The sequence below is a fragment of the Tachypleus tridentatus genome, chromosome 13 (assembly GCF_004210375.1).
Source record: "Tachypleus tridentatus isolate NWPU-2018 chromosome 13, ASM421037v1, whole genome shotgun sequence".
NCBI lineage: Eukaryota > Metazoa > Arthropoda > Merostomata > Xiphosura > Limulidae > Tachypleus > Tachypleus tridentatus.
The window spans coordinates 13471793-13485473 of NC_134837.1; the positions used below are offsets into that span (position 1 = coordinate 13471793).

Sequence of the window (13681 nt, forward strand, 5' to 3'; positions counted from 1 at the left end):
TCAGACCAGATGGTCTACCATTGCTTCTTTTGGCCTTCATATCCAGCCACAGTTAGATGAGTTGGGTCTGTCCTTGGATAGCATTGCTGTATCGACTGATCAGTCTATCCCGCCATGGCTTCTTACAGTCCCCAATTGCGACCTATCTTTAAGTCATCTGAGAAAAGTAGACACTCCTGATTGGAAATACTGTCTGCTATTTGATGAACATCTTTCAAATCATCCTTCCATTCTTATTTATACAGATGGTTCGAAATCAGGTGACTGTGTGGGCTCTGCCATGGTTTGTTGTTGTTCCGTGGTTGCGGGCAGATTCCCCTCAACAGCTTCCGTGTTCACTGCTGAACTGTATACCACTTCTCTTGCCCTGGATCACATAGAAGCTAAGCAGTACTTGAACTGCATGATTTATACTGACTTGCTTAGTTCTCTACTGGCCCTGGAATTGCTTCACATTGGTTCACACCCTGTTCTCCCCAATGTTCAAAACTGACTGGCCCATTTCTCTTTAACATCTACTTCTATCCAGTTTTTCTGGATATTGGGCCACGTTCCTATTTGCAGGAATGAGCTTGCTGACACTGCAGTTGAGTCTATCTGCTCTAGCGCTATCACCGCTGTGCCTGTCCTATACACAGACTACGGTTCTGTATTCAAGGCTCAGCTCCGTGCCAGTTGGCAGTCGATTTGGAGTGAGCAACGAGAAAACAAGCTTTTCCAAATAAAACCCTATATTGGACTTTGGCCATCTTGTTCCTGTAAGGATCAGAAAGAGGAAGTTGTTCTAACTAGACTACACATTGGTCATAGTTTTTTAACTCATCGTTTTCTTTTATCTGGAACTGATGCACCAGTGTGTAGTTTGTGTAACACTCAGATCAAAATAAGCCACGTTTTACTTTGTTATCGTTATGATTTACAACGACGGCACCATTTTAAGCATGTACTATCCCGAGGTTTGTCCATAACGTTAGACAGTGTTATTGGTGATGGTGACGCTGTCCACCTTGGTGGTGTTTTTAGTTTTTTAAAAGCCATTTAAGTTTTTAATATATACTTTACATCTTTTTAATGTGGCTCCCTTTTAAATATCGCAGTTCATCTAGTTCAATTTGAAATTAGAAATGGACCGTAACAGTAAGTAACTCGAAACCAGGACTAGAAAGGCCAACTTCAGATGACTGATGGTGGTTTTTGTACTTACCTGTTAGTCTTCCTGGTGAGTTATGATTATTACAGCCATGCTACAGAAAGTTCTTTACAACTTGTGTTACTGTAGTTATTCTCTTGACATTATAGACTAGATGTAAACATTGGTTTTATGCTATTTATTTATTTTTTAACTTTGTTTTGTTTTACCTTAATTTCCTTTTATAAATTTTACTGAATTTACTTTTACCTTTTTACCGGGCATTTGGCACAGATAGCATAGCTGCTTTGTTCCATAAAACACTAAATGAACCAACCAATGAACAAGGGGTTGATAAAGGTATTGAATGAAAAAGGCCATAACTTAATTTTGTCAGAGGTACTGCCCAGAATTAACAGTAGGAATGAAATTATATATGAGTCACAAGGGCTAAATGCTAGGCTTAGGTTAGTATTTAAGGATTAGCAGATTTGTATGATTTGGACTTGTTGTATAGGTTCTGTGGAAGAAGAGATATTTTGGGGATGAAGATGGTTTATATTTAGGTAGGGTAGAGGCTAGTTTATTTGCTAAGGCTATTAACTCAGTTGTGAGGTAAGTTTTCATATAAGCCTAGACAGTGGTTAGGGCCAAGAAAAACTAAAGGCAAAAAAGCATAAGAGGCAGAGAGAAGTTTAATATAGAAGTAGTTATTAGGATAGGTTTAATTATTACTATTGCAATACTAGAAGAATAAGAAATAAAATAATTTACTTTAGAGCACTGATAGGAGTGGAGGGTTTTGAGGTAATGGGAAGAGCTGAAATATGGATAAACAAAAATGATTTTGATGACAGAAGTTCCTTTGAAATACAAGGTTTTAGGCTGTTTAATAGGGATAAAGAGATGGGGAGTGGCTTTCTAAGTAAAATGTAAGTTACATCCTGTTGATAGGATAGCACTGATAGGAGTGGAGGGTTTTGAGGTAATGGGAAGAGCTGAAATATGGATAAACAAAAATGATTTTGATGACAGAAGTTCCTTTGAAATACAAGGTTTTAGGCTGTTTAATAGGGATAAAGAGATGGGGAGTGGCTTTCTAAGTAAAATGTGAGTTACATCCTGTTGATGTTCAGGATATCAAAGAACCATTTGAGTTTCTATTAGTACAAAGGGAAAATGCTTTCAGTAGGAATTTGTTACAGACCACCAGATGAAACTGATAATATTAGTGAGAAACTTTACAATGAGGTTAAGATTTCAGCTGTTAATGAAGACATAATTTCAGGCTTATTGTTTAGGAAATGATGGAGAAAGGTTTTTGAAGGCTGTTCAGGATGGCTTTCTTCACCAATCAGTCAAGAAACCTTCTAGAAATGATGCTATTTTAGATTGATTATTAACTTCAAATAAAGAAATGAAAAGGTAGAAACTGGGAGCAGTGACTATTTCTCTATTAGGTATTGCATTTTACTGCACATGGAGTTAAGAAATAATGATATTTTGGTTACAAATTTCAAATAGATACTACAAGAATTATCTGTTGTGAACTAGGAAGCTGAGTTATTTGGAAATGTTTAAATACTGTGTTTACTCGCTTATAAGACGGGGATTTTTCCTCGAGATTTCGGGCTCAAATTGGGGGGCCCGTCTTATAGGCGAGGTCTACAGACATAGAAAATAAATTTAGTTCACTCAGAACTGTGCAGATATTTCAGACAGTGAAAATAGGGAAGTGAGCTATCTTGTTATTATTAGATCTGTGATTGTGGAGAACACGGAGGAATGTGACCTCTACGATGATGGATTGTCCGAGGAGCAGTTTTATGAACTGTTTGGAGATAGCGACAATGAATAATTTGAAGGCTTTTGAATTTCATAACTTGCATACTGATTTGCTGTGTTCTATTAAAGTGCAGTTTGCATAAACTCTTTTAATACTTTGAAGAAATGTGGTTTAAAAGTTAGCATAAACGTACTTTGATACTGAAATATGTTGTGATAAGTTTTGTGCGTTAGATTGTTCTTTGTTATGTGTTTTAAATATGAATATTTATCATACAGTAAATAAAATAGTTGATGAAATTCCATTAAACGCTTGAACACCGAGTTTGGATTTATTCATTTATTTTCACTTTTCTATCTCTTCTATTTTTCTCCTTCTAATCTGAAATCGAATATCGTTATCTGAAACCCAAAATTAGGTTTCTATTAATTTCCATTTTTTTCACTTTTCTCTCGTTACCTGCTTTCCTTCCTTTGCCCTCCCAGCCGTGGGGGCGTTATAATGTGACGGTCAATCCCACTTTTCGTTGGTAAAAGAGTAGCCCAAGAGTTGGCGGTGGGTGGTGATGACTAGCTGCCTTCCCTCTAGTCTTACACTGCTAAATTAGGGACGGCTAGCACAGATAGCCCTCGAGTAGCTTTGTGCGAAATTCCAAAACAAACAAACAAACCTTCCTTCGTCTTATAAACGAGTCTAAACAGAATATCGACAATCTCTCAGGTGAAGTTGGGACCCGTCTTATAAGCAAATCGTCTTATAAACGAATAAAACGGTATTCAAGGTAAATATATTCTTTATAGAAAGAAGAGTATGTTTGAGAGAAAATTAAAGAAAACCATCATAAATTTAAAAAAACATTATAGTGACTGGTATCACAGGAAATTTAGAAGATTGTAGAATATCAAGAAAGTTGGTGAAACAGAAAATTAGCACATCAAAGAAGATAATTCACCAAAGGGTTCTGAAGGAGGTTAAAGATTGGATGAGCGATTTACTAAGTTTTTCTTATTTTGTTATTATAATTTCCTCAATAGTGGGCAGGTATGACAGAATTGTAAGTTAGTTGGCGAAACTCCACTTTTCAAGGGAAGTGATAAAAATTGTCCCAGTAATTACAGACACATTAATCTTACATCAGCTGTGGAAAAGTTTTGGAAAGTATGTTAGTAGATGCTTTGCAAAATCATTGAACAAAGTGTATAATTTTATTGGATAGTCAACATGGTTTCAATGAGGGAAAATCTTGCCTTGCTAATCTTTTGACAATTCCCTGAAAAGGTTACTACTCAAGAAGAAATAGGGTAAGAGTGTTAATTATTTGTATCTGAATTTTCAGAAAGCACTTGACAAGGTGCCTCATATGAGGCAAAATTGGATAGAAGAGTGGCTGTTTGTAAAAAAGCAGAGGGTTGTTAGAAATGGAGTTTAGTCAAACTGAATTAATGTGACAAGTGGTGTTCCTCAGGGCTCAGTCTTAGGACCTTTGTTCTATTTGACTTACATTTATATATAAATGAAGAAATAGTTATTAAATTACTTAAATTTACCAATGATACTAAAGTATTTGGTGTCACTAACTGTGAAGAGGATTCTGCTGCTTTATAAAAATACTTAGCGAGTTAAACAAATAAATGGTACATGGGTTTTAATTATAATAAATGCATGTTGGTTATCATACATTTAGTTATAAGTGTAATTTGGATGGGTTTGTTTGTTAAGGATTAAGCACAAAGATACACAATGGTTATTCCATGTCAAATCATCCAGGGGGCTGCAGGTGACACCCTCAGAATGCCTTGAAAAATTTACATGTGCTCATCTACCCATATAATGAAACATTACCAAAGATTAGATCAATATCTCTAATAGTTTCTGATTTACAGCCCTGTAAAATTTAGTTAATTTTTTTTTTATTTCTGGCAAATTCATTTTCAGGCAACTTTGGCTGCTTAAAGCTGCAAGAGTAATGGTGATAGAAGGCTGAAATTTGTAACACTGACTGAATGAATCTCACAGAATTCAAAAATGGTCTCAAACCAAGTTCATCTCTCTTAGGATTTTCATAGTGAGGCAGTAAAATCACCTGAAAACCCAAAATTGTAAAAAACATTGGTGTATGTAATAAGCCATAGCTCTACGACTTAATATGATACAAAGCTGATTTTTTTTCTAATTTCCTATAACATACCAGTTGATAAATCAGCAATTGTTGTAATTAACAGTTTGTCAGATCTCCTGTAAAAATATGTATCTGCATGCAACTTTTTGTGATTTAGCTAAAAATAGCCCTACTTCAGGCCACAGTTTGACCATGTCACCAGTTGTTCAGCCATTTCAGATTTTTACCATATATTCTTACATCCTTGAATATGATCTACATATGTGAATATTTTCAAGGTATTCTGAAGGGGTCACCTGGAAAAGTTTCCAAAATCTGGGTGATTTGACATGGAATGACCCACAAGCCTGTGGCTGAAAGGTTGTCATAGGAGTACAGATTGAACTCCCTCATTGTTTGTATTTGAAAAAAGAACTAGAGAAGATGTGATTGAGGTGTTTAATTAGATTGTTAAGGGTGTTGATGCATCATTTTTTTCATACTTAACAGTAAGAATAGTAGGACTAGGGGACAAATTAAATTTGGATAGGATAGGAATCATCCTTAACCAAAACAATTTTGTTTTTCTAACAGGGTTGTTGGCCTTCAGAATTTCAGTGAGTTTAAGAAAAAGTTCAAGTATATTTACAAGAGCTGGCTTTAAGTTACTTTATTTAAGAGTGTGGAACAGCAGTATATTTACAAGAGCTGGCTTTAAGTTACTTTATTTAAGAGTGTGGAACAGCAGTATATTTACAAGAGCTGGCTTTAAGTTACTTTATTTAAGAGTGTGGAACAGCAGTATATTTACAAGAGCTGTTTTTAAGTTACTTTATTTAAAAGTGTGGAACAGCTGAGATGAACCAATAGGTCCCATGTTGTCCTCAAATGTTAAGCTATAAAAACAAATATTAGAAAACTTAAGAGGAATCAGGATACATGTATAATGTCTACATATGGTTTTGTAATTTCAATGAAATACTTTTAAGTGGATCTGACAGTACAAAATCATTAATGATTTTGTCAGTCTGATTTAGCAAATTAATTAATTAGAGTTATGATATTTTATAGATATACTGATCAAACTTGTAGACTTTAAATCTGATAATGGAAACCTTGACTTCAAACTTTTGTATGATAACAAGTGACAAGTAATTTATAAGGGCAAAGGTTTTACCTTTGGGAAAATTGTCCACTCTCGGTAAAACTCTGTTTTTAAACACTTCAATAACATCTGTGACAAGTTTTCGTTTTTCTTCTTCTTCGATAGCAACCATAAATTCTTTGATATAAGGGAACTTGTACAAGCTCCAGACTGTGATTCGGGATTCTATCGCTTTGCTGTGAAAACCCTGTTATTAAAAGAATACAGAGAAATATTTATATGATTTGAGAGCTTGCCTCACCTTGTGCATTTGGTTGAAAATAACTCTATGGCTTTTTTTTTTCCTACTATATTAGCATGCAATTTTTCGTGGCAGTAACATATACCTTAAATCTACGGTAACTAAGAACCCCTGATTTGATCTTTGTTCATCTAAATACCCCCACCTCTAGATGGTACTGCAAATAGGCCAAGTCCAATCAAAGTTTATTTGGTGTAAACAAACAAAATGCTCTTACTCACACCCCATTTATATATATCTAATTAAAAAAAAACAAAAAAAATTTAAGACAATACTAACTACAGTTCAGAGCCATTCAAATGAAACCTGGTTATGTCATATATACACCCTGCAAAGTACCTTAAAATTCATCTTTATTTCGTCATAAGGAGCGTAATTATGGCTTTTATTTGCGTATAGACGTTTGACACATGAAGAATGGTTGAAACAGTAACTTTAATAATATATATATATATATATATTGTTACCATATAAATTTGATAAATAAATGTACTTTATTAACATCTTCCGTTTATACTGTCAACTAAAACCGGCTGTTATTATGATTTTCCTTTGTCTATGAGCTTGTTGCTGTCCTAATTAAGGATATTTTTAATAAGTTTTTTTTAAATGTTTAAAAAAAAGGAAGTGGGTTCAGAGAGAATATTTGCCCTCTGGCCCACACTGACTTTTGATGCTCCTGTATATACCACAATTGCTACCAATTTACTATTTTAAAATTTCGTAATCAGTAATTTAAAAAAAAAACATTAGTTGTTTACTTTTATTTTCCGCTAGGCGTTAATCAATTCTGTGTTTTGTGCGTTTGCCTTTTTCTTGGAAAAGGGTCAAATTTTCACAGTTCTCTTTTTTCGGCCACCTAACCTACACTCGGCCTATGTAATCATCACTGCTACATTAAATTTTACTAGTGTCTTTCGAATGCTCTTAGAGGTCAACTGCTTCTCAGGTTAGTTCTAACAGTACCGCTAATATTTCCATTATTTTTACTTATTATCCACTATTCCCAGTGGCAGCCATATAGGCCGTGTAACGCAGATGGACTCATCAAACCTTAATCCAAATATATATCAGTATTTTACCAAATATAATATTCCTACATTTGTGTAGAGAAGGAGACCCACAACAAAGTATGTCTGCCATTGCTGCTCATTATGATGCATTTCTCCTTGTGTTTTGTTTTTCATTATACATCAATCCATTTGTGAATTGTTACTATCATACACCAAGAAGAGATGCCAACAATTTCAAATGACTGAGCGTAATGATTGTAGACAGAGCCCGTACAGATATCGTACAACTACTGGATAGAGTTTTGAGTCATCCATGTCTGTGACTAAACTGTAAACACTGTTAGTAAGTATGTTTGAAATCATTTTGTCATCTTCACAACCCAACATTTGTACAATGGCTGTAGTTTTGGTTCTAGCACAGGCATATTTTTTCGCTATATCAGAGTCTGGGAATATTTTTCTTAATAGATGTCCTGCATGATCGTTTACAGCTAGGGGTAAATTATGAGCAATGACGAATTGCGTGAACATCACTTCCACATTTATGGTTTCATATTCTAAATTCTTACTCATAAATGTCATTATCTACATCGTTTTTGTCTTCGCCTCAGCCTTTTGTTGGTGAGATACCGATTTTGTATGTTTCTAACAATCGTTTATCCCGCCATGCACCACAGAAAAATCGAAGTGACAAACTTTACAAAACGCATGACTGTCACTGACTTTTGATGCAATGACCGGATATTTTGCACTATACTCTTTTCTAAATTTTTGATTCACAGTTTTAGTCCTTTTAGATTTGCCAGAAACAAGACAATCTGGTGAACGATGCCTCTTTTTTTCCATCTTGTGAACGATCGCATTGGTGTTTCTATGCCGCTGAGAAAACGAGAAATACCCATCTACGCGAGCGCTGATTGGCTGACAAGCACTGATGACGTAACTATGGATTCCCCAACGTACCCAGTATGGAGAAGCACCGCACTCAAAGTATTGGTAGATGTCGGAGATACAAATATTTTTTGTTATTTCAAGCACAAACATGATTATCGCAAGTAGCCATTTGGACTATGTCTTTTATTTATTATCAGAATTTATTTGTATTTCACTAGAAATTTTCTTTTCACCCCTTTGAAGCCCTGGGGGAACAATTTATCACTTTATTGTATAGGCTTATATAATATATAATATTTGGGAGTTGCAACAAGTAATATTTATCTGTTTGAGCTTATAGTCGTAATGTATATACCAAAATCGTAATGGTTGGCATCTCTGCACCAAGCACAATAATCAGAAAATATCGTGCTAAAATGTTTTGTCACGTGGGACACTGTTTAACACTTAGGTTTTCTTGGATTATAAAATTCAATAATTACAAAGCTTCGTTTAAAAAATCCCAACTACCTGCACTAGTAGTAACGAAAATGTAAGGGTAATTATATATATAACGTTTTCAAATTTATTAAAATAGAATCATTTTAACATATTACCTGAATACACGAATGATATCGAGCCAAAAACCGACCAGTCTGGAACAGTACATCTTCGGTATAAGGTACGTTGATCAGTGGGGTGCCCGGTAAAAAGGTGAAAAGCCGGACGGCGAAGTCATCCATTTGGAATTCTACATCCGCAGGTTTGTTCCCGTAATAATTAAATAACATAGTCATTACACAATGTAACAATTAGTCAATAAACAAATTATTTAAGGGTGAGGATGGCGGTTTTAGCAGTTGTTTGAATAACAGTTTCATTGTTTTCATGCATTAATTTCACTGAATATAAAGAATCAGGTAATGTCGCTGTCAGAAATATGAATATATGGTAAATGCTTTGGTTACTTGAATCCAAAAATTAGTACTTTAAAACGCATGCGTTCCAGTAAAATCACTGCTTGTTGAATACATTCCCAGAAAGACTTTCCTCGGGCAATTGAATTACGAGAAGAGCGTTATAGGGATGTATGTCAAAAATTATCTCCAGCCATGATAAACTACGTAGTAGCATCCCTGAGGGTCGCGGGATCGAATTTTTGTCACATCAAACATGCTCGCCCTTTCAGCCATGGTGGCATTATAATGTGACGGTCAATCCCACTATTCATTGGTAGAAGAATATCACAAGAGTTGGCGGCGGGTGGTGATGACTAGTAGTCTAACAATGCTAAATTTGGGACGGTTAGCGCAGATAATCTGGTGTAGCTTTGAGCGAAATTTAAAACAAACCAGAACAGCAGATAAAACAGAAATGCGTGTTATGCAAAGAAAGAAGGGAACAATGTTTTCTTTACAGTGGTCAGTAAGCTTTAAAATTTGTCTTTAGATTATAGAAAGATGAATGGAAATAATACCAAATATATATTAAACGCTGTTTCAGAACTTATTTTGGTAACCGGAACGTCTTTTCGACATTTTTTTTAACAATAAAAAACATTTTATATACGTTTTGTAAGAACTTGACCACCGACAAAGGTTTTCAAATTTTTTACCTCAACTAAAAAAAAAAACTAAGTGCTCTACACAAGTTTCAAAAACAGGTGCAACACAAATTTTGCCATACTGGGATACTTTTTGCTAAAGTTGAGAAACGTAAATATTCCTGTACGGTTTGTTTGTTTTTGAATTTCGCGTAAAGCTACACGAGGGCTATCTGCGCTAGCCGTTCTTAATTTAACACTGTAAGACTAGAGCGAAGGCAGCTTGTCATCATCACCCACCGCCAACTCTTGGGCTACTCTTTTACCAACGAATATTGGGATTGACCGAATTTATATCGCCCCCACGACTGAAAGGGCGAGTATGTTTGATGTGACAGGAATTCGAACCCGCAACCCTCAGATTACGAATCGAACGCCTTACCCCACCTGACCATGACGGGCCTACCGTTCGGGACAAAGGTTTTTTGCGTAGGACTTCAAAATGAAATCAGGAAAGAGTAACTCAAAAGTCTTGAATATGTGCATGCCATATGTTACTGTAATTATGCCTGTCTAAAACTATATGCTTTATGGAATAAGTTTCATGTTTCTTTTTAATATGTTTGAAATACACCATTCGTATGTTTCTCGCCACATCTACCAAAGTTTCCACTTCACATCCACGTCTCTCACTTTTTTACTACTTTTATTTAATAATTTCGTTTAAAGATTTGTGGTTTTACATGCACTAATCCACAAGGTAAAAATTCCTCATAGTAGACCGAGACGTAAAAAGATTCTGATAACGTGAAAAACTCAAAACTATCATGCGGAGTTAAAACAAAGACCACTTGTTTATCGGCATGTTGTTGTGTCAATACATAGGAACCAGGACATATGTGATGGTCTTCAGCACAAAGCTGTGTTTAAATGGCGACAGTTTGGTTGTTGGTTCTGCGGTAAGGCGGTTGTTAGTGTTTGTGTGGTCTGTGTGTAAGGTATACTATTTTTCAATTTTATTGTTTTGTTCGTTGGCAGTGGTGGTTAGAATGTATACCGTATTTCATTTTATCATCTTGTAATCATATTTTCATTATTATGCTATCATTATTAAGATTGTTACATTAAAAATTTAGGACTAACCTCAACTTAGCCGAATCTCGTAAAATATGAGTGGAATTGAGGCCTAAAAAAACGTTCCACAGTAAGGGTGCCCAAGTTTCATAAATGAGAATGTAATAAATAAAACTATATTTAAATAATTATATTCATTTCTCATACTAGGTTCACTTTTAGTTTCGCTTCACGTAGGTGAACGTCGTAACTTAATATCTACATTATAGTACATTCTTACAATAGATCAGAATATATAAACTGGATTTTTACACCCCATATTTCATTAAAATTGGGAAACAGATAGTGTACAACTAATGTTGATTAGGTAGGTAGGTATTTCATGTTTATTGGCACAAACCTGCTTGGTCTGTGCCAAACAAGATGTAGTACACTATAATGGTATATGGAAATTAAGGTAAAAATACGTAAAATAAGTAAAATTAAGACCTGCCAGGAAGACTGAAGCATTAAGTTCAAACTTGCTGTCAGTCACCTGAAGTTAGCCTTTCCAGTCCTGGGTTCAGGTCAAAATAAAAATTAAAATGTACAAAAGAAATCATGCTAAAACAGTGTATAATCCAATTAAAACTTTAAATTAAATTAAAAAGACCAATGGCTCTTCAAAATGTAAAAACAAAAGTAAGGTGGGCAATATCACCTATGACATTGGCTGATGTCAAGGGCAAACCTGCCTTAAATATATGTTTAAAATGGCGTCGTTCTTGGTTGTAACAACGGCATGATAATAAAATATGTATGATTGTGAACCGAGTGCCACACAGACCACTCATTGGTGCATCAGTACCAGATAAAAGAAAGTGGTGAGTTAAAAAACTGTGAACAATATGTAGCCAAAACAACATCCTGCCTTCCATCTGTACAGAAACAAGATGGCCGAAGAGCTATAGAAGGTTTGATTTGAAAAAGCCTATTATTTCGTTACTCACTCGAGGTCGACTGTTAACTGGTGTACAGTCGGGTTTTGATATCTGGACCATAAGTCCATGTATGGAAAAGGTACGGTGGTAACAGAGCCAAAGCAGACAGACATTGCCGCTTTGTCAGCTTGCTCATTCCCACGAATACCAACGTGACCTGGTATCCAAAAAATTGGACAGAGATAGATGGGCCAGTTTGTTTCGGATATTGATAAGAATAGGGTGGTAACTAACATGGAATGATTTCAGGGCCAATAGACTGCTGAGTGAAACAGTATAGGTCGTACATTTCGTATATTGCATAGTTTCAATATGATTCAGGGCAAGAGAAATGGCATACAATTCGGCAGTGAACACAGAAACTGTAGAGGGGATTCTGTGTGCTACAACCAAACTGTAACAAACCATGGCAGAGCCTACAGAGTCACCTGATTTTGAACCATCTGTATATGAAAATGGATGGATCATTTGAGATGTTCAGCAAATAAAGTGTGATATTTCCAGTCAGGAGTATCTGCATTCCTCAGATGACTCAAAGATGGGTCACAGTTGGGGATAGTAATTAGCCATGGTGGAATAGGCCGATCTGTGGATACTGCTATGCTATTCAAAGATATATCCAATTGTTTTTATTGTGCCCGAATACGAAGGCTAAAAGAAACAATGGCAGATTTTCTATTATTAGAAAAGTGTGGCCCACTGATGATGGAAAACACAATCCCAAGTAGGATGCTGTAGTAAAGATCGAAGTTCGGAAGCATACACAAGAGACAAGTTGCAAACTGCGAATATACAGAGGGGATTCATAGGACTCTATGTACAATCTTTGGACTGGAGAAGTACGAAAGGCCCAAGTGCAAGGCCGAAGTCCCTGATAGTGGATAGGATCCAACATTTTCAGTGCTGAAGTCCTGGCAGAACCATAGACTTATAGTCAAGTTTGGATCGTATAAGAGCATGATAAGCTCCATTTTAAGCATGGAGTATCGATTCACTCCCAAGAGGTGGAAAGGAGGACACCGATGTTCAGTGCTCTTATACATTTGACACGAGGTTGCTTGATATATGAAATAAAATTTAATATACAGTTAACTATAAGAGCTAAGAACTTTGATTCAGGGATGACAAAAGTACAACGTCGCTAATACGAAGTTCTGGATCTGGATGAATACCCCGTTAGCAGCATAAATGTACACAAACAGTTTTAGGAATAGAAAGTCGAAAACCATTTGTTGTGGTCCACTTAAGTATATGATTGATTGCAGTTTGTAGTTGCTGCTCAATAAACCTCATGTTTAATGACTGACATGCGGTGTGAAAGTCATCAACGAAAAGACTATTTACAACTGTAGGGGGTAGCTGTTCACTGATGGCATTAATCTTTATAATGAAAAGTGTGACACTCAGAACACAACCCTGAGGAACTCCAAAGTTCTTGTGGGAAAAAAAGGGAAAGTGTTGAGCCCACACGAATCTGGAATCAGCAGTTCATTAAAAAATGCTTAATGAAAAGTGGCAAATTGCCATGCAATCCGTATGAGTGAAGGTCTCGCAAGATGCCATATCTCCATGTTGTATCATTAGCTTTCTCGAAATAAAAAAAAACTAGAAACAAGATATTGTCGCTTCAAAAAGGCTTCTCTGATTGATGTTACAAGGAGAATTAAGTGTTCTATCATGGAGTGATGTCTTCGAACCCACACTGAGAGAGTGAGAGTAGGTTGTTTGATTCAAGGAACCAAACAAGACGAAAAATAATCATCCTCTTAAAGATCTTAC

General features: G+C 35.7%; 1 protein-coding gene across 3 annotated transcripts in view; it reads right to left on the minus strand.

Annotated features, from left to right (window-relative positions):
• LOC143237003 (serine/threonine-protein kinase ULK3-like) overlaps positions 1-13681 on the minus strand; it is a 75697-nt gene that overhangs the window by 4104 nt on the left and 57912 nt on the right. For 2 of the 3 annotated variants that reach the window (XM_076475796.1, XM_076475795.1), the window contains 2 exons: positions 8923-9056; positions 6191-6365 (listed from right to left, as the gene is read on the minus strand). In XM_076475796.1, coding sequence (XP_076331911.1) covers positions 6191-6365; positions 8923-9056 — 309 coding nt within the window. Of the gene's footprint in view, positions 1-4851; positions 4999-6190; positions 6366-8922; positions 9057-13681 lie in introns of those variants that run through there. The other variant, XM_076475797.1, reaches the window with a different exon arrangement.